The 20,806-nt window shown below is 40.9% G+C and overlaps 1 protein-coding gene and 1 pseudogene across 2 annotated transcripts in view; one reads left to right on the forward strand and one right to left on the reverse strand.

Annotated features, from left to right (window-relative positions):
- The window catches only part of Pdgfd (platelet derived growth factor D), a 251,213-nt gene that overhangs the window by 20,385 nt on the left and 210,022 nt on the right, over positions 1–20,806 (reverse strand). For both annotated transcript variants that reach the window (XM_052189171.1, XM_052189170.1), the window contains exons 4-5: positions 18,906–18,968; positions 14,140–14,338 (exon numbers count right to left, since the gene is read on the reverse strand). In XM_052189171.1, the coding sequence (XP_052045131.1) occupies positions 14,140–14,338; positions 18,906–18,968 (262 nt within the window). The remainder of the gene's footprint in view (positions 1–14,139; positions 14,339–18,905; positions 18,969–20,806) is intronic.
- On the forward strand, positions 1,855–3,000 carry LOC127689500 (BRISC and BRCA1-A complex member 2-like; annotated as a pseudogene).

Raw genomic sequence — 20,806 nt, forward strand, 5'->3', positions numbered from 1 at the left:
TAATAAGGATACATGCTCTACTATGTTCATAGCAGCCCTATTTATAATTGCCAGAAGCTGGAAAGAGCCCAGGTATCCCTCAACAGAAGAGCGGATGCAAAAATATGGTATATATACACAATGGAGTACTATTCAGCCATTAGAAACAATGAATTCATGAAATTCTTAGACAAGTGAATGGAGATGGAGAACATCATACTAAGTGAGGTAACCCAGACTCAAAAGATCAATCATGGTATGCACTCACTGATAAGTGGATATTAACCTAGAAAACTGGAATACCCAAAACATAATCCACACATCAAATGAGGTACAAGAAGAACGGAGGAGTGGCCCCTGGTTCTGGAAAGACTCAGTGTAGCAGTATAGAACAAAATCAGAACAGGGAAGTGGGAAGGGGTGGATGGGGGAACAGGGGGAGGGAAGGGGGCTTATGTGAAATGTAAATAAAGAAATAAATCGAATTAAAAAAAAGCCTCAGTTGCTTCCTGGTTCTAAGCAGTCTAAGTCCCAGCGATTGCTTAAACATAATTCGGGTTATATGTGGGTAACAGTAAAAGAGTTGCTGTAATTTTCTCTAATGATTTCTGGCACTGAAGCATTCCCAGATAAACAGCATGAAGAAACAGGTTCTACTTTTTATCTTAATCCCAAAGCCAATCACAGCACTAGTTTGGATGGCACACAGGGGCCACCAAGGCTGCCCGTGTGCCTGTGTCCCGGTGCAGCAAGGTGTGGACATGTGCCCAGAATCCTAGGCAGCAGCGGTGTCTTGCTGCAGTGAGGATGTGGCCTTATCTTATGACTGTCTCCTTTCTGGAGAAAGTTGTTTAATAGCTCAGAGGCCCTCCTTCCTCCTGTAAAACATGTAAATATTTAAAAGGTTGAATAGACTGTTATGTGATGAATGCTGGCTAATAGTCTGTATTGTAACTCACTTGATTTCTTCCACTTTTATGTTTCTCCCATTTAAAAGTCAATCGTTAAAATAAGGAAAGAAAATGCCAGTTTTTCTCCTCTATTCCTCCTTGAACGTTTCTGTATATAATGATTGTTAAGGATCATACTGAGTGGGGATTAATATGAATTAAGACCATTACACTGAGCTTTCAAGTCTAATTCATCGTGATGGTTAAGTGTTGCCAGCAGACAGGTTTCCAGGCACACTTGGGAGGATAAGGTAAGATCCATCTTAAATGTGTGTGGAAACATTCCTTGAACAGGGATCCTGGACTGCATGAAATAAAAGCTGTGAAGTGAGCATTAGCATTTGTTGCTTGTTCATTCTGTCGGTGGATGCAAGGCGAACAGCTGCCTCCTAAAGCTTCTTCAGCCTCGACCTCTGCTCCAAACAGTGAGCCGCAACAAAGCCTTCTTTCCTAAGGTGCTTGTGTTGAGATACTATAGTTATTGAAGCAACGGAAAAGAAACTAAGACAATCATAATCATTTATGTGTATAGTTATTGAATAATTGATACTTTAAAGAGTATTCTCAAAATCTACCTCTAAGTTTTCTTGCTGATGCATACCCAAGTCACTTATTGCATGACCCACAGCTGGAAGAGGATCTTGCCACCCACTCTCAGATCCCTACCCTATGCACAAGCCAGGGCACCTCAGCAGCAGCTTCACCGATGTCAGGCATGCAATGCCTGCGTGCTAGTTCCCCAAAATGTCTCAGTCTAAACTCAAAACTGTTCGAGGAGCAGGAAGGAGAAATTCCTCCACACAGATCAAAAGCCAAGGATTATAGCAGAATGTTTCGGAGAGAAAGAAAAGTAAGCACTAGGGTAACTTGTACCCTGTCTAGTTGCTGTTTACTGATCGGACTTAATTTCATAACTCAAGTTAAAATGTCTTCAGAAATTGCCTTGAGCCGAATTCCTCCAATACTCTCACCATTCATCTCAAGCGCAGTCCGAAATGGGAAGGTACGACTGGATGCTACAAACTGAGAATAACGGACTTGGAGTCTGGCTGTCCATCCTTGACTCCCGGACCCAAGTGTGACCGCTTCAAACTGTGCATCCCGTATGCTGGAGAAACACTAAAATGGGGCGTAATTTTCAATGTTCAGTACCCAGAGCTGTCTACCGATTGATTTCATCTTTGGAGAGGATGCCGAGTTTCTGCCAGACCCCTCTGCTCCGCACAACCTTGCCTCCAGGAGCCATTCAATCACTGAGTGCCTGTTGCTCGTGTTGAAGGAGCTGGTGGTGCCCAGGACCACCAGTTTCAGTGCGGCCGCGTCCGTGAGAGCACACGCCTCGTGTTTGAGTACCAGACACTCGTGGAAGAGCCTCAGTATGGAAAGAACATGGAAATTTATGCCGGGAAGATAAACAACTGGACTGTTGAATTTTCAGCTCGTTTTCTATTGGAGTTACCAGTAGATTTCAGCAACATTCCCACATACCTTCTCGAGGATGTAAATGAAGACCCTGGAGAAGATGTGGCCCTTCTTTCTGTCAGTTTTGAGGATACTGAAGGCACCCGGGTGTAGCCCAAACTGTACTTGTTACCCAGAACTGAGCACGCACTCGGAGGCTCGGAGGCTCCCCGCATCCTTGCTTTCCCAGGAGGAGAATGTCTCATTGATTATGTCCCTCAATACCAAGGTACAGTATGCGATCCAAGGCTATCACAAAAGAAGAGAGTACATGGCTGCTTTTCTGGGCCACGTTGGCACAGGTGTTGTGAAATTTGATGCAGAAGGCGTCACAAAACTTACTCTGCTGCTGGTGTGGAAAGATTTTTGTTTTCTTGTACATGCTGACCTGCCTCTGTTTTTCCCTCGAGATTAGCCGACGCTCACATTTCAGTCTATCACTTTACCAACAGTGGACAGCTTTACTCACAAGCACAAAAAATTACCCATAAAGCCCCAGAAGGGATGGAAATGAAATGCCAACATAGCGAAGGATTATCTCAAAAGCCATGTCCCTTAGTTCCAGGAGGCTGAGCTTGCCAAGGAAAGCTCCAGGAACCAGCAGTGTTGAGAGGCTGCCAACCAGAGTGCTCAGTCCGCATGCGCGGCAGCATTAAGGCAGCTTCCGGAAGCCGCTTGGAATGTCTTCATGGTGGCCTTGTGCTCCTGCAGCAGCTCTGCCTGCCCCACACAGTCCTGCTCTGCTGGAGCCCGAACCCGAGCTGGCTCGCAGCACCCTGAATCTAGCCCCTCGCTGCTGGTTGCTCCTCTTCCCTCTTTAGACTTCGTAGCTGAAAGAAATAAACTGCTTATGATGGAGAACTTTTGCAGGGAAAATAAAATGTCATGAATGAATAAAGAAGGAAAGAAAGAAAGGAAGGAAGGAAGGAAGGAAGGAAGAAAGAAAGAAAGAAAGAAAGAAAGAAAGAAAGAAAGAAAGAAAGAAAGAAAGAAAGAAAGAAAGAAAAAGAAAGAAAGAAACAAAGAAAGAAAGAAAAAAGAAAGAAAGAAAAAAGAAAGAAAAAAGACAGACAGACAGGAAGGAAGAAAGGAAGTAAGGAAGGAAGAAAGGAAAGAAGGAAGCAAAGAAGAAAGAAAGAAAGAAAGAAAGAAAGAAAGAAAGAAAGAAAGAAAGAAAAATAAGAGAAGTCACAGATATGTGCCAAGAATCCATTAACTCCGCATAGCCAGACAACTTGTCGAGAGTGAGAGGGAAGGGCCAGGCGACCCCTGAATGGCAGTTACGTGGCACCTGGATTGACGGCTGCCCTGAGAGCCGTTCATATGGGCAGCTGTGCTTTGACTCTCAAGGGCAGTGGTTTATCCCTGCTATGTGCTGAAGCCAGGACATTGTGGGGACTCAATAACTGCTAAATAATCACTGTGCATAATTTATTGCTGTTTTTTCTTCCTTTGTAAAGACACATCATAAGTTCAGTTATAATCAATCCAGCTTTAAATTGAATGAACTCTGTCTTGGGAAAGGAACCATTTTTACTGCTGCTGAAGCCCTGCCAACAACTGCAAGCACAGCAGGAAGGATTGCATAAACGGATTAAGAAGTGCAGCAGTCAGCAATTACAAGTGTCACCTTGAGATAAATACTCGTGCTGGCTCATGCATTACTGGCATGGGGGACCAGGCTGAGGTAGAGGGCCAAATATGCGGCCAGCGATAACGACAATGCATTTGTCCAATGGAAGAATAAACAGATGCAGTTTACACGGTGGGGGCTGGACGGGTCACGATGCCGTGATCACGCAGGGCACACAGCACTGAGCCGGTTCCTTACTGCGGGTTTGCTGTCAGGCAACCTCTGTTGCATTAGTCTGCTCCCTACCGTTTAAGCAAATGAGAATAATGAGAGTGAAGAGACAGTGCCTAGCTGCAGCGAATGCCCTTGCTTCTTTTCATCCATAGCCTCTTTCCTAACACAGAAATGGAGAAATGCATCGGTGGATCACAGGCATTCCTAAAAGATGCTGAGCCAAAGTTCGCCTAGTGACCGGTCACACCCCCACATGGATACACCGAAGGCAGTGGTGTGTATCTATTGCAGTGTGCCTTCTCCGTGGAAATACAGCAAAGTGACAAGCTTCCTTTAGCAATCTAGATAAAACACACAAGTTTTGTTCCCTTGGAAGGACTCCCTCATGGTAGAGCAATGTCTTTACAGCTAAAACCCGTTCACTTCCATTTTTCACAGGGAGAGATTTACAAGGCTGTCAGTTTAATACATTAAATTCCTGTTGTCACTGCTGTAGTACCCAGCAGCTCTCAAAGAGGACAGAGACCACAGAGGTACTAAGTTTAGAACTAGAACGAACTGGTTCTTTTGACTGGATGCAAATAACAGGAAAATCTATTTTGCACCACGTGTCAAGTTTCCAGTCAGAGAGAACTGATAAAAAATAGCCCCAGCTGGAAGGAGCTGCAGCCCTGCAGTGGGAGCCTCCCTGGGGAACAAGGAGGCGGGGCTGCCCTTCCGTTGTGTTTTCCATCTCTGTGGCTGGACAGCAGGGATGTACCAAGCTTAATTCAAGGGTACATTGCTTTCGTCTAATTTTCTTTATTTCACCCGAGTGGGCATGATATGATAATGTCAATTTTCCTTTCCTTTCCAATTTACTCTAGATTTTTTTTAAAATGGCTCTTTGACATCAGTGGGAGCTCTGCATTGACAAATTCTAGAAATGTTAATTAGGTTCCATGATGTAAATCTTCTTCAGGACATAGAGCTCCATAATAGACTGATGCCCCATGGGTTAGGAAGTACCTTTCTGTTAAAGCCCCAGCCTTGATGCTTAGCTCAGATGCAGGTTACCTTGTCTGTGGGAAGAACTGCATTTGTATGCTAGAACGGAGATAAGAAGGAACACCTCTGTCCAGTTTCTAATAGATGCAGCCTTAGGTGGGGGGGAAAGCCAGGCCTGTGTTGTTGTCCCTATTAGATTACTAGTACCAGGTATTAGGCTACTAATACCTAAAAACTGTATTAGGTTTTTATATATTACTGCATGAAATCTTTATACCAATTATGTACAAATGCAAGCTTATTTTCACATGGAGGAAATAGAATCTTTAAAAAATTAAGAAAAGACAAAACCAAAACCCAGCCATCTCTGATTTCTCTTCCACTGATCTATAAGGTTTATGGAAGCAGACTGATCATTATTCTCTCCTTTCCTACTGTGTGGGTCCTAGTGGGAGAAGCAAATGCAGCCCCTTTACGATGTCCTTCTAAAACCACATTATACTTGCCAGTAGAAGCAAGAACTTTAGAAAAGACAACCTCGTCTATGTGCCAGATTTCTGTTTTGCTAAGAATTGATATTCAATAACTAACAACTCCATGAATGAATCAAAGAAATCACTCAGATTCTTTTTAGCATAATCTTTCAAATCATACACAGAGGGAAAATAATTCAAATCTTATTACTGTCTCTTATATTGGGAAGCTCTTATCTCTAACCTAACCTAGAACGTGGTAGGGAAGGTTCTGGAAGAGCTGAGAAATCAGCACTGTAGAGTAGAGATAGCTCACTGTATGGGCATGAACCATGCCATAGGGCATGGCTTCCAGAAGGATGCCTCTAAAATGCCTACCCCGAGGTATGTAAGGTTGACTATGTAGGAAACCTGTTAGGAAAAGGGCTAAAAAGGTGATATTGGTGTTGTGTAGATTTATAGCACTGGGGCAACAGTGGAAGGTGAGAGGAGTAAATGAATAATTGTATTTTTATAACAAACAACGAGGGGGCTCTTAGCCCCTTTTCAAGGTTCATGAATTACCCAGGAGTCTATCTAGTTTATTTGCTTTACAACCTCACTGTGAATTTTCAGATCCCCTCTTCTATAAGTCATGGCCTAATTGTGGAAACTATTTTTATGGATCAATCAAGAATTGGGGGGGGGAAGCTTCAGTTATTTAATATTTTTTATAAGAAATTAGGATATTTTAAACTTAAAATCATGAATATTTTAAATTTCATAATTCCTTTTGTTGCTGAATTTCTTAAAAATAGAAACATTTACCATTTTTATCTATAATAATTAACCTACTCTGTCATGGTAAAATGTCATCAGTCAAATGCTGCTTTCTAAGGTTCAAAAGCATCACGAAGCAATGTGGCAATGGAAATTTTCTAAGCCCCTACAGCATGTAGGAAATCTGTTCTTGCACACACTTGAATTGGTTTCACAATAAATCTTTACTAAGGATACTGCTGTCTCCATCTTTTAGTTGTGGAGAGACTCAGATACCAAGAGGTTGAGTAACTTGTCTAAAACTAGTAAATGCTCATCCAAGATTTTCTAGGATAAAACTGTAGGTAACAGAATGTCTGAAAGGCATTGAATTCAACTTGAGGAATATTGTGACCATATCGGGTATATCTCTGTCACCAGGAACACTACCTAAGGGCACGTGTACAACCCATTTATGAAATAAAAATTAGCAAAACATATGAAGGAATGCTTAAGAATCAGGCAGGTTTTTTTTTAAATCTCTCTCTTTCCCTTAGCCTGTGAATTTGAGCTTTAAATACCAATGGATTCCTCATAGCTTTCTAGCCAGCAAAGCCAGGGTCATGACAGGCTTGTCTACTTAGACAATGTCAGCGAACCTTTTTGAATTTGTTTCTCTTTCTGCAAATAATGATAATGATACTCTCATGCCATGCATTTATTTAGCTTGAATGAATTTAGAGTGTTTGAGGTCCAGGTCCAAATCTCAGCTCTCAGTAGGTCTGACCCACATTAATGTTGCAGACAAATGAGGTCAGATTGAATACAGAATCAGCTACTGTCAGAATACTACTGACAGTAGCTGAGGAGAGGTTAGGCTACTGTCATCTACACATCAGAGGGGCAATGTCCAGGTGTGCTCAGCTTGATTCATGTGGTTTATGTTGTTTTCTCAAGTAAAAGCACCCAATGTGTCAGGATCCCCCATACTGGTAAATTCTGAAACCTATATGCTCATATACAGGAACAAGTCTCCTAAATCTTGGTGGTCCAGAGAGCAAAAGGATTTTATGTCTGAAAGGTTAAGAAAGAAATAAAGTTTGAGAGGGGACATACTCAATGATCAAAACAGTTTTGGAGAGTTTATGGGTAGGCAGCACCTAATAAGATTGGTACTTGGCAATTTTTGTGTATATTTTCAGAGTCTAGTAAAGACATGGCGTGCTTGCAGACTCCATGAGGCTTTCCAGACATGGCACGAACGCAGAGTCTTACAGGGAAGAGAGTGGAGCTCAGAGAAAAATGGGCTCTGCATGAAGATCTTAGTTAAAATAAACACCAAGTGCCATTTGTGGACCCATGACCAGGTGCTGGGTATCCTGTGACTGCCTCAGCAGTACATGGTGTTGCAAACTGTGGAAATGAACATAGGCATTTTACAAAACATGCAATTCCTCCAAATGTAGGTTTTCTCCAAAGCTACTGTTTTAGGATTTGAGTCCAAATTGTATGACAGGTTTGCTGGGCTCCAACGTCATTCTGTTTTCAATCCATGGCGTTATTTCTTTTCTCTGAATTGAGTGTTGTAGATTAGTTCTAATGCTCTTTGTGTTAATTTGGCTCCCTAAATTACACAGGAAATGGCATGTCCACTTGTATAACACTGATGGTCCCCGTCCCCAGGTGGCTTTGATTTGTGAAATAAAGTTGCTGGTTGCTAATGTCTGGGCAAAGAGACAGAGGTTGTGCCTTTAGACTTCCCAGGCAAGGGACCATGAGAAGTAGGAGGGTTAGAATCTCCATGACAGGGGAGAGATGTAGGAGAGAAAGCATACAATATGTAAGAATCAGGATAGAGTAACCTCAGGGCCTACTCCCCTGACTGGGTCTGGGGTAGCAGAGATGGACTATAGATTTTAGAAAGTATTAATTCAGGACTATCAGGGAGGAGAATGTGCTAGCCATAGAGAGGTTTGGAAATGCCCAACCATTGGGCTGTTTAAGGCACCTTGACAATAAGGCTGCATGTATGTGTCTTTCTTTGAAGAATCTAAAATATTTGGGTGAGTGTAGAGGAGGCACTAGTATCGTCCAAGGAGTTTAGAGCAGATTACCTTACTACTGCTGTAATTGAAGGTAAACACTTTTAACACTGTGAAAACTTTAATCTTGTGTTTACCATGTTTCAAGAAAAGAATGAAGCTGATGATGTTTCAATGATGGAAAAGGAGGTCTGCTGTGGTAATGGTGTTTGCAGTGCTTCTGAGCATCTGACTTGGAGAGGGCAACAGGAACTATCATCTCAAGCCTGCCTGACCAGTGCTTACTGGTGTCATTCAAGGGCTTCATAAAACTACATTCACCCAGGGATTACATAGGCATCTAAAGAAAGCTGTAAGTGCTTGTATTTTTAAATATTTATTACCTCAGTACCTTTGGAAACTTCTCGTTTATGACTTACTTATTATATCCATTCTCCAGTTTCTTGTGCTTATTACTTACATTAGTTTACAAATTAGAATGAAATGTTTTAGGTATTAGAACAAACTGTCATGAATAAAATGAACAGAATTGATATTAGCTCCTCAAATACTGCTTAGGAATGATCCCAGAGTCACAACAGCTAACCATGTAAGGTAGTGTGTGTGTGTGTGTGTGTGTGTTGCTAGAGATTGAACCCAGGTCCTTGCTCAGTCTAGGCAAGTGTGCTTACCACTGAGCTGTAACCACATAACCATAGCCATTATTTTTAAATTTCATCACAGCCCTTATACTGTGGACAGGCTTTCTCTTTGGTCACTGAGTGTTGGGCATTACTAGGATAACATGCTGTCATTCTGAGAAAACAAGTTGTCCTTCAAGAATCAAGGAGCTAGGTCTCATTTTTGTTGTTAACCTCCATAAATCTTCTCTTACTTAGTGTCCAGTTTAGCAGAACCTAGGGCTGACTTCTTCTTAATGTATTTCTAATTTTATTTTATGAGCCTAAAGAAATACACACTGCACCTAAGTTCACAGGTTTTCATTTAAGTGAATCATAGTTTAGTTTTAGTTAAGCACTGTAGTCTGCAACGACCTTGGTCCCCTTAGGCAGCTGCTAGCAAGAGCATCCATATCATTTACCTAATTTTGCTTTACTCAAAGCTATTAGAAAAAGTACATGAGACTTGAATTAGAGAAGACTTTTTTTCTTTAACTTTTCATATCTGTGATGGAAGTACAAGATTGATATTATTGATTAAAATTTGGGTTTTAGAGCTATAGTTTTCTACAGATTTCAATTCTACATGCTAATCCTCCTATATTACTCCTGAGAAACTGAAAGTTGGGCCTACTAACTTATAATCTCTACAGTCCACAAGGAGTCAGCCAGAGTTTGAGCTTATCCACCCAGGAGATGGAGAGTAGGTTTTCTCTATGGAACTATATCCTCAAACATAGTTATCTGTCCCAGATCTCCTCTTACTCATTTCAAGTTCTTTTCTGGACAAGAACAGCTCAGTTTCATCTGCTCTCCCTCCCATCCAAGAAAGAAGAAATAAATCAAAACATTGGATTTCTCAATATGAACTGGCTTTGTTCCAGGTATGGTGGCCCATAACTGTGATCCCCAAACTGAGAAGATTGTAAGTATTAGGCCAGCCTGGGCTACACACACACATACACACACACACACACACACACACACACACACACACACACCAGGGTGGGTTCTTGTAAAACAAAAACAAATTCCCTACTCCAGGAATGACAACTGTGAGACTATTCATTAACAGATGCCTAGACCACAAGCACTGGCACATTCTCTGGCTACCTCATAACTTACTTAACCCATTCAAACTATTCTTTGCCTTCGACATGGCTAGTTAGCTCTCCTTCAATCCTGGCCCATTTATTCTTTTGAGTCTTCCGCATAATCTCACTCCAGTATCTCTATGGAATCTCTCTCAGCATCTCTCTTTATTGTATTCGGAAATCAGTTATTTGCTGGTTTATTTTGTCCCGCCCCCACTGCCCCAGTTCCCAGGCAAATCTCCCTTTTACTCTCTCATTATTTCCCAGAATCCTTTCTCTTCCTACCAATGTCCTACTTCCTATTTCCTGTCTCAGGTTATTGGTCATTGTCATTTTTATTGACAGCTGATGCATATAAGAGATTCTACGGGTTTTGATTGACTACTATGTGAGTTTTTGTTTCAGAGGCTTCTTTGTTACCCTCTATTGCATTATATGTTTTCTCTATTCATATTCTGGTTTCCTAGACTTGTCCTCCTTAGAACCATGAAAAATATCACTTTCTGATCCCTGTGAAAACCAGAAGAAAAGCTGCTAGATGAATTATTAAATGTAAATTACTGAGACTGGTTGTTCAATTCCACATTTCAGGTTCAGAGGTACTGAGGCAGGAGGACTGTAATGTCAAGGCTTTCCTGGGCTATGAAGTGACATTAAGGCCACCCCGGGGAGTTCCATGAGGTCCTGCCTCAAAACAAAGAGTGCTTGCCCAGCATTGACAAGTCCCAGGCATAACCACGACTACCTTGAAATAAAAAGAAATTCTAGTTATTTTCCTGAACAATATCATTAATATTTTACAGTACCAGTGGGAGAATATTTTGGATTTATCTCAAAGGAAGGGGTCTTCCTTTCTGTGTTTACTTCTTATTCATGGTTCCCCTCCTCAGGTTCTAGAACACAGCCCCAAGTTTGTATTTTCGAGTTCTAAAGGCAGAAAATACCACCCAGAATATCAAACCCAGCTTCCTTTTCTCTGTGATCCAAGCAGGTGGTTCAGCCTCAGAGGGATGACAAACAATTATCCCAGCACATTTATTCAGTACGAGACTGTGGTGACATGGCAGGGTTAAATGAAAGGAATGAGTCACTCTGCCTTTGGGCTGTTTTATACACAAGACAAGGAAATGGAACCAGAACCAACAGGGGAGAGAAAAATGCTGCTTACTTTGTCACAAACATCAAGTAGAACACTGTCTCGAATGCTCTGGCAAGGTTAGTTATTTCTGTAACCAAAGGCATTTTTTACAAACTGACACTCTGCCTATGGGGTAGATTTTTATAGATTTTTGAAATACATTGGGCTGAGGGGGAGGGGGAGCTCAAGGGCAGAATACTTGTTAGGTGCATCCATAGCCCTTAGTCCAATCTTCAGCACTTCAAAAACTAAATATCCAAACACATAAAATGCATATTAGACAGATGGGGTGAATGCTCCCTTCATGGTGGTTTTGAAGACACCTCAAAGCAGCAATAAATAATGTCAGTGCTGCAGCCTCGGTCCTTGAAGGATTTGAGTTAGCATCTCTGGGGTGGTGTCATGCAGTTGCATTTTATAATGCACCCCATAAAATTATTGATTCAGCTAAAGTAGGGTCCATGGGAGGTCCCAGAATTACTTATTCCCTTAAAGAAAGTTTTTCTTGTGTTTGTTGTTATGTGTTTCAAGTACTCCTAACTCAAAAATGGAGGACCAAATAAGACACAAGATAGATTTGCCATGGGAGTGAACATGTCTTTTAAAACCAGAAGTTGGTTAGAGGTAGTTAAACAGTTTTGAACATGTGCCACGTAGTTAGGGCTTTAGAGAGCTATCTAAGTAGCCTTCACAAGCAGTGATATATACCTTACCAACAGGAACCAAAGACACAGAAAGGCTAGCAGTTTAAGAAAAAAAAATCACAGAACTGCATATGCTTCTGATTTAAATCTAGATTTCCTGTTTTAGTGTTTCCAGGGAAGATGAACCAAGAAGCAAGGCCTTGCAGAAGCTACTGGTACTGAGATACTTTGGGCAAAGTCAGTTGTCTTTGATTCTGTTTCTGATGCCTGGTGTAAAATGATTTCTGCTTGGTCTATTCTATCTTCCTTTAGGTTGACCTACTAGAGACCTAAAATAGAGCAATGTCTTAAATAAAACCAATGTCATCTTTGAAATGAGTCTTGAGAAGTTCTTTTTCAGTTACACAGATCGGCACATGGTGCATCTAGGTAACACTGGTGTCCCTGTATCTCTTTCATAATGAGTGCTAAATATGTAAAATTTATGACCTAAGCCAGGAGCAGAAATCACCGACAGAAGTCTAGCAATTAGGCATTCAGATTCAGCTTTGTCATGGATCGTGTGAGAGCAGCCTGGGCTCAGATCCTGGAAACACCCTAAAGATTACACAGAGAGAAACAAGCCATGTCTAAGATAAACACCTTCAGAGCTATTTAGCAGAAACACAATGAGATTTGCTAGCAAAACCTAGTAATAAATCTTATCAAATCAAGCAAGGAGAGAGCAGGAGTTTGACCACTTTATTTTTTGTCCTGGAGTTATACACATTCTTTCTCCAAGATTATATAGGCCAGCAACACGATAAATACACCATATTGTTGATTTTCAAAGTTTTAGAATTATTATTTTTACTCAAGTGTTTGTCTAAACATTCCTTTCCCTTGTTGTTTTATTGTTTTCCCTCGCATTGATAAATTTACATTTTGGAATGTTCTCAGATATGTCTTCAAACGATCTCCTGATTTTTCCTCTTTTGTGACACTTACCTCCTAAACCTGGCAGTCACCCAGCTGCCTCCTTCTTAGTAGATATGGTAAGAATGAACATTGTCAGTTGCAGAAAATGGATGTGACTACAGATAATTATATTAACTTAAGTAAATTTCAGAATGCAAATTCCATATATTTTTCATTTCTGGCTCCTCAATCTCATATAAACAGAAAACATGACAGCAGAAGCAACTGTCAGAGGAAAAAGAGAACCAGTTGGTGGCATACGCATGAGAAGGGAAGGTGGGGTAGGATGATTTGCTCAACATGCAGTGTATGTTGAAGCAAGGCAACACTACATGCATAGCACTGAACTGGCCCACAGCGTGCTGGCGGGTCACAGCAGCTCTCTGGGCTGACACTAGCAGTTCTGCAGAGTCAACACTGAGAGCTGCCAGAAAAGCCTAGCACTGGATCACATGGGCAAAATTAGTATGAACCAAAAACTGGAAAGCACGGCTTGTCAGCGTTGTCACCTAGCCAGCCATGCGGTCTCTAGCATGTGGTCCATACACAGTTCCTGACTTGGTTTCTTCTACTATAAAATCAGGATTTACCTGCTAAGGAATAGGAAGATAGCTTAGATGTATTACTTTCTATTTCTGTTGTGTGTTATGTATGGGTGCTTTTATGCATGTGCATCTGTGTACACTGCCATGAATGTGCACATGGAGGTCAGAGGTAATGATGCCAGATAGCTGTCTTCCTCAATATCTTTCTATCTCATTTTTTTTTATTTTAAATTTTTGAGGTGGAGTTTCTTACCGCTCTTGAGATCTTTGAATTGGCCAAAACTGCTGACCAGAGATCCTCTGGTTTATGATTTCTCAGCATTGGGACTGCAGGTGTGTGCTATCAGGTCTGGCTTTTTACCTTGGTGGGCACCATCCATACTCAGGTCCTAATGCTTGTGGAGCAAGATTTTACCAACTGAGCCATTTTTTCTAGGCCATTGTTACTTTTTATAAGGTCTCTAAACTATAGTATATTGCTTATAGTCATATACAAAGAGCAGTTTGGACAAAACACACAACTTCATTTGAAAGTAGCCTACAGATGCGTGTTTTGGCCAGTATATATAAAACATGAATGAATTAAGAAGAATACAGCACAGATATGCATTCTCACTGCAAACCCTTACTTAATGATGAAGAACATTCGAGACTCTGTTTCTTACCTTTGGACTTCCGGTCATGGTATGACCTGCCTCTATTATGAGGGGTATCCAGATACAAATTCTCCAGATCATCTTGCCAAGACCCTGGATTGAAGTACTTAAGCAGATCTTCCACGGTATCAAATTCTGCGATAGTTTTGTCCAGGGCATCAGCAGTGAGGGTGGTGTCCGTTACTGACGGAGAGTGATAGGCCGCCCCCTAAGAGTGACATCATTTCAGTGTACTTTCAAAGGGCTCATTGTTGCAAAATATAACAATCACACACCACACCCATGCACAAGGAACGCAGATGTGTTTAACCATCAAGATGTCATGCATGGCAGTCCGGCACTGAGCCGTCCTATCATTAAACAGTGTATATGCACAGCATAGCATATGCTATTATGAAAGTCAAAGCCAACAAGGCCCTTCAACTTTCAATTTACCTTAGCTTTGATAATTTCAAAAGATACAGTCTAAGTAGGAATCTAAAAGTTGACATCTGATTTCTTGGTGCCTTGTCCCAAATCTTTCATATATCAACTAATAATAGTGAGAATTACAATTCTGATCTCCTCTCAAGTAATTACTGATGATATAATCTCTTCTCCCATGCTACGCTTCTATGCACACCTTCCATATTTCTCCCACTGCAGATGCTGTGTGAGGTGGAACTCTGCAGATATTCTGATAAAGTCTGGCACTTTAACCAACTTATTTGCTGACAACAGGATAATTGGCCTGGAAATAGGCTCTCTTAATTTAAGAATGCAAGGTTCACATGGGAAACATATTAAAATGGAAAATAAAAATACTGCTACAGCTTAGCAGCAATCCCAATTGTCATTAAGAGTCTCAGAATATTGTTTATTGTTGAAATGAGGAACACAGTACCATTGAAAGGCCAGAGGAAGATTATATATTTTGCCATGGAAATAAAACATTCCATGTAAAATGCCTAGGCACTTACTGCACTAACCTTTGTACAATCTCGAGGTAAATGAGCCATGAGTCAAACATCTCTGTGCAGATTCATGACCCATTAACAGGGAAACAGAGAGAACACAGCCTCAAATGATCATCTAAACATCTTTAAAGAAACTATCAGACTAATAAGATCTCCCCATGGGTAAATATTTTCTTTCACTAAAGGAAAGTGGAAATTAATGAAAACTTGCATTCTTAAACCTGAACTGCAGTTTTATATTATAGTATTATAGAAATAATATGTGCTGCAGAGCTCACAAGGGCAAGTTAACGCCCCCACTTTCCTGTTGTTGTTCCTTTGTCCATCATTACTATTCATAGGTCTGTGGATGACTCTACCATGCCTCACTTGTAAACCACTGCACCTGACGTGGTAAAATTATTGAGTTCAGTAAAATCATCTAGCATTGGTGTAACGTAGACTCAGGTTCATTTATGCTTTCTAGGACAATGGCAAGGGAATGTGGGAATTGGCGAGTGTGATGGGGATGGGAGACAGATTGATGACTGTGTTCACTTTTAGTTAGCTCTGTTAAAATAAGCACACATCCTCATTCTCTCCCAGCATTCTGAGTTCATCACCTGGGTTTGAGGCCACGCAGGTATATACAAGCAATTGGTTATCCAGTCTCTTGACATTTGTCAAGCATGACTTAAAGAGGAACTTGTTAATATTCTGGGCCAAGATAAAGACACACTCTGCACTCACCTTGCTGATGACAATATAATTCCATCCAGGTGCTGGCATACTGAATTGTTCAGCTCTTTTTAAAAAAAATCAAAACTTTTACACTTATATATTATCTTATGAATATGGGTGTTTGCATGTATGCATGCATATATGTGTGCAAGACACGTGCCTGGTATCTACAGCGGTCAAAGAGGGTGTCAAGTTTCCTGGAACTGGTACTATAGATGATTATCAGCCATCACAATGGGTACATGAGAGTAAACCTGGGTCCTCTGCAAGAGCAGCAATTTCTCCTAAGTTCTGAAGTGTCTAGCTCTTGTTCTTTAAGAGTGTGTGTGTGAGAGAGAGAGGAGGGGGGAGACATGATCTGATCTCTGGGACACACATGCTTGTGTCTTCTACATCTCTCTTAACACTTATGTATCAGGAATATATGAGTCTTATAAGTCAGTACTGTAATTACAAGTCTCCACTGAGCCTGTGTGGATAATTTATAATTAGTCTATTTCCTGTATCCCCAGTGGTCCATATTCACTATACAATTAATTTTATATCACAATGTGGGACTGAGAGCTTCCAAATCAAAATGAGTTGACCAAAGTTATAAGACTGACAGCATTTAGAAGCTTTGAAATAAAAGTAAGAACAGAAGTCAAGCCATTCACACACAAGTAAATCTTCTTGCTATAACTCTGGTAAAGTGGCTATAAGAAGTATTCTCAGCTAGCTCTCAACAATGCCTGGAATGTCACTGTATACCCAGACATTACTACAAGAACAAGTTTCTAAGGGTCTCAGTCCCTGGAATGGAGGTGGGGTAAGGTGAGGAGATACAATCTCTTCTAACACTAAACTGGAGGGCAAATTCAAACCACATGTAAAATGGAAACCTGTCCCTCTGTGTGAGATTCATGGTTGCTTTCTAGGTTCCATCTATGGCATTTGGCAGACACAGGAAGATAGTGAAGGGCACACTTATATGCCATTAAGTGAGCTAATAAACCTACAAGAATATTTGTTTTTGAAGTAAGTATTTTAAAAATTTGTGAATGAGAGCCACTTATGTGTACCTCCTTCAGCTATAGCATGTATTTGGTTGCACTGAGCTTTTGTTATATATTTATAAATTTAAATTATAATGTTAAATCAAATTTTAATTGAATTAAAATTAACACAAAACATGTTTACTGCATAAAAATAATATATAAACTATTTTGAGTAAAACAAAATATGGTGGACATAGAAAATGCCAGTTGGCCTAGTGATTCTTCATACTACTCTGAACAGATCTTAAAAACAAGAGCAGTTTTAAAACATAGGAAAGAACCACAAAGGGAACGGTGAACAAAAGCAGTGAAGGCAAATACGAGCAAAGTACACACTGTGTATATACTGTATATCCCTGAAAAGCGTCTTCTCTGTATGTTAATGAAAACTAATAGAAACAACTAACAGATAACTTGATTCACATGCTCGTCCAATGCAGGTAAAGCCTCAGAACACAAACCAAAGATAAATATGGACCAGGGATGAACTTTACCACATATTCCAAAGGGATAAGCCTGTCTTCCTCTTGTTTAAAAGCCTGGCTGATGCATAATTATGTAAATTGTTTGACTCTGTACTTAGAGCAGGAATAACCAGACCACCCTGAACCACCATGAGTAAGACAGAAAGGAAGCTGAAGTGACTTTCAGCCCTCAGCCCTGGGATACAGTGTCATTAGCCACAGGCAGATACCTGCCCTGCCCTTCTCCTGAGGCAGAGGGACATTTCAGTGTTGCCTGTTTCATTTTGATGTTTTCCATTTGACTGAGCTTGCCTCTACTGAGCTAAACTCATGTGAAGCCCAGACCATCACCATCAATCCTCACTATTCATTTTCTATGTAGTCCTCTAATGTAATATTTGTTTTAATTTTTTGATAATTTCATATACGTATATGATGTGATCTCATTGAGATTCTCTTGAATATTTATAAAGATAAATTAGAATGTTAATTTATCTTTCTATCTCTTGCCATTCCCTTTCTTCTTCTATCCCTATTTCCTCAACACTTTCCCTCCCATTTTCATGGGCTCTTAAAAAAGCAAAAACCAAAATGAAATACCCTTAGTGCTGCATGTATAGGCTCAGGTGTAGAACAACCTACCCTATGGGTACCACTCAGGGACTTTGTCCCCGAGAGACCTGGCTCCTCATTCCCCAGAAGCCATCAATTGCTCCTCAGCTAGGGAGAGACTTCATGAGTTCCCCCACCATGGTGGGATTTTCTGTACCTTGATCTTGTGCAGGTCATCTGTATGTAATCGCAGCTGCTGTAAGTACATGTTTGTAATTACCTCATGTCTGGAATGTACTGTTTTTCTGCAGATGTCTACTACCTCTGGGCCTTACAATCTTTTTACTTCCTCTTCTTCAATGATCTCTGAGCCCTGGAGCAGAAGGTCTGAATGTAAATTGATTGGCCACCCTGGGGGATCTCAAGAGGCACAGACTCCATGCTTGCTGAAACCTTGCCATAGAAGGAATTTAAAACATTTCCTCAGTAAGAAAAAAAAAACATTAGCTTAAAAACAGTAACACTGACTCAACCCCATGGCCCCATGTTACAACTGCAGACACTTGATCACAACGCTGGAACCTGGCTCAGAAGAGCTTGACTTTATTGTCTTGTGTTTTATTATTGCATAAGTTCTACGTGCCATACTGGTGCAGGCAAGATCTGTGTTTTGCATACAAAGCAGATAAGGGGACAGGATCCTGAGAAATGACTAAATTTGGAAGAAATGAAATGAGACATGAACCATTTTACAGCTGTAGGGTAAGATGTGCTCTGTGCTAATCAGAACCCTGTGCATGGCTGATTTTCACTTAAGTCATCATACTGTAAACAGGGAGATTTTCCCAGACTGGAAATACCCTTGAAATCGCAAATGTTAAAGAGGAGCCAGCCAGGGGTGTTCCTGAAAAAAATGGAGGAACTCAAACTGCCTGTGATTTGACTTGCAGTCAAGCCTGAGTTCTTATCAGTTGAGGTCGCTCTGAGGCTGACCTGGGTTTGTCCATCAGTTTTCTTCACTGGCAGCAGAATAATAAATTACTCACCGAGAAAGAGCTTGTGACTGATTCCCAGTTGGTCTCTAAGGCTGCTTCAGGTTGGAAATCTTCCTGGAAAGTAAAGACACATCCACGAGTCAGTCACCCCTCTGTTCGATTCACTGTGCCCATCTGGTAGCATCTCAGCCTTCTCCGTCTTGTTCTAAATACATGACAACAGGAACAGGGCTACAGTCTCAACAAACAAGTCAGCATTGCTATGAGGCATCTGTACACAAGAAATTCTCTCACTCCAAACATGAACAACTGTGTTAATATTATCTTGTAAATATGGGTGAAATAGAAAATGGTTAGAGACAGAAGTTCAAATTTAACTTGGTTGTTTATTGGTGTGTGACCTCCATGATCTCCTTAGCCTCTAATACTTCTGTTCTTCATCTGTAGTGGGCTGGATTGTTTAAACTGCAGGGTTGTTTCATGAATTAAATGTGGTAATTATGCAACTATAACTGGCATTTAATAAGTGTTTAATATAGAGAAAGAATAATTATTCTCATTATTGATATGCTTTTGGTTTAAACTAGGTTCTGAATCAAGTTCAGTGCTGCCCGCTGAACCAGTGCTCAACACCATGATGTTTTCAAAGATTAACCTCAGAAGGCCGTCCCAGATTCCATTAACAAAAGTCAGGAAGAAGGGCAGGGAGAAACCCATGACTGGGGGACTAGCAGCAGACAGACAGTACAGAGCTGGCCTAAGATCAATATCTCAGAGAAGTCCAAAGGACTTGTGAGAGCCACTGCTCTCACAGGAAGAATTATCCTGAGAGGCAAAAGTATCTTCTGTTTACATGCTGCTTCCACATTAACTAATCAAACACCAGTAAATTGAACACATACACACAGACACACAAAGATACATACAGACACACATACACACACATACAACAAACACACACACACACACACACATCCTGGTGATTTCTTTCAGTCTAAGTTGAATTTGAGGTGTGTTGTGATGATATTAAGACACATCCAGTGACTCAAGTCTGAAAGGTTATTTGCCTCAGTATGCTTATTGAATGAAACCTGAGAATTAGACCTAATTTCATTTGCAACATGAGGATCTGAAAGTGCATCTTTTGATTGGTAGTGATGACATTAGTTTATGTACAAATATTGGCACACATTTGAAGGAAATATCAGCTGTTCACCTACAGAGAACTGAATCATACATGAGAGAGGAGAAACTGGCTATTGACCATTAATCTAAAACAACACCAGTGAATAAAGAGAAAGAAGCAGCGAATATGTGGTAGGTACATAGGGAGCAGAAAGGACCCACTGTAGAATGATATATTCAAAACACGTGAAGACTGGGCCTTACAGGAGCCTCCTGCAAGCAGACTAGCAGGTAGCACTGGTGGAGAGGCAAGAGTTTGTGGGAGAACACCCCAGGTATGTGAGTATGCTTTCATTACTATAACCACTCCCCGAAACCGATTCCTCAACAGCAGCAGCAGCAGCAGCAACAACCACCACCACCACCACCACCAAGTGTTTCTTAGTTCAAAGTTTTGGATACTGAAAGTCCCAAATTATTCAGCCCTGTTCATCAGCCCTCTGGCAAGAGCCTAAGGCAGACACATCACAGTGACAGCCATGTGAGAGGCAGAGATCACATGTTGAGATAGGAAGCCCAGAGGCTGGAGGACAACATTAATTAATACCCAGGTGGCCTTACCATTGCCCGCAGAAAGCAAGTTGCTCAACGAGTGAGCTCCCGAGCTTGCACTCAAGCCACAGGCATGCCACAGTATCCCAAGAGCAATTTGCAGATCATTCAGTTTTCATTTCAGCTGTTCATGTAACATTTGTTAATTACCTACTATGTTAGAATGTAGTCTCTAAAGTGAGGTTGAGTCATAAGTGAATAAGGCTGAATCTCCT

Source organism: Apodemus sylvaticus, chromosome 7 (genome assembly GCF_947179515.1).
Source record: "Apodemus sylvaticus chromosome 7, mApoSyl1.1, whole genome shotgun sequence".
Lineage (NCBI taxonomy): Eukaryota > Metazoa > Chordata > Mammalia > Rodentia > Muridae > Apodemus > Apodemus sylvaticus.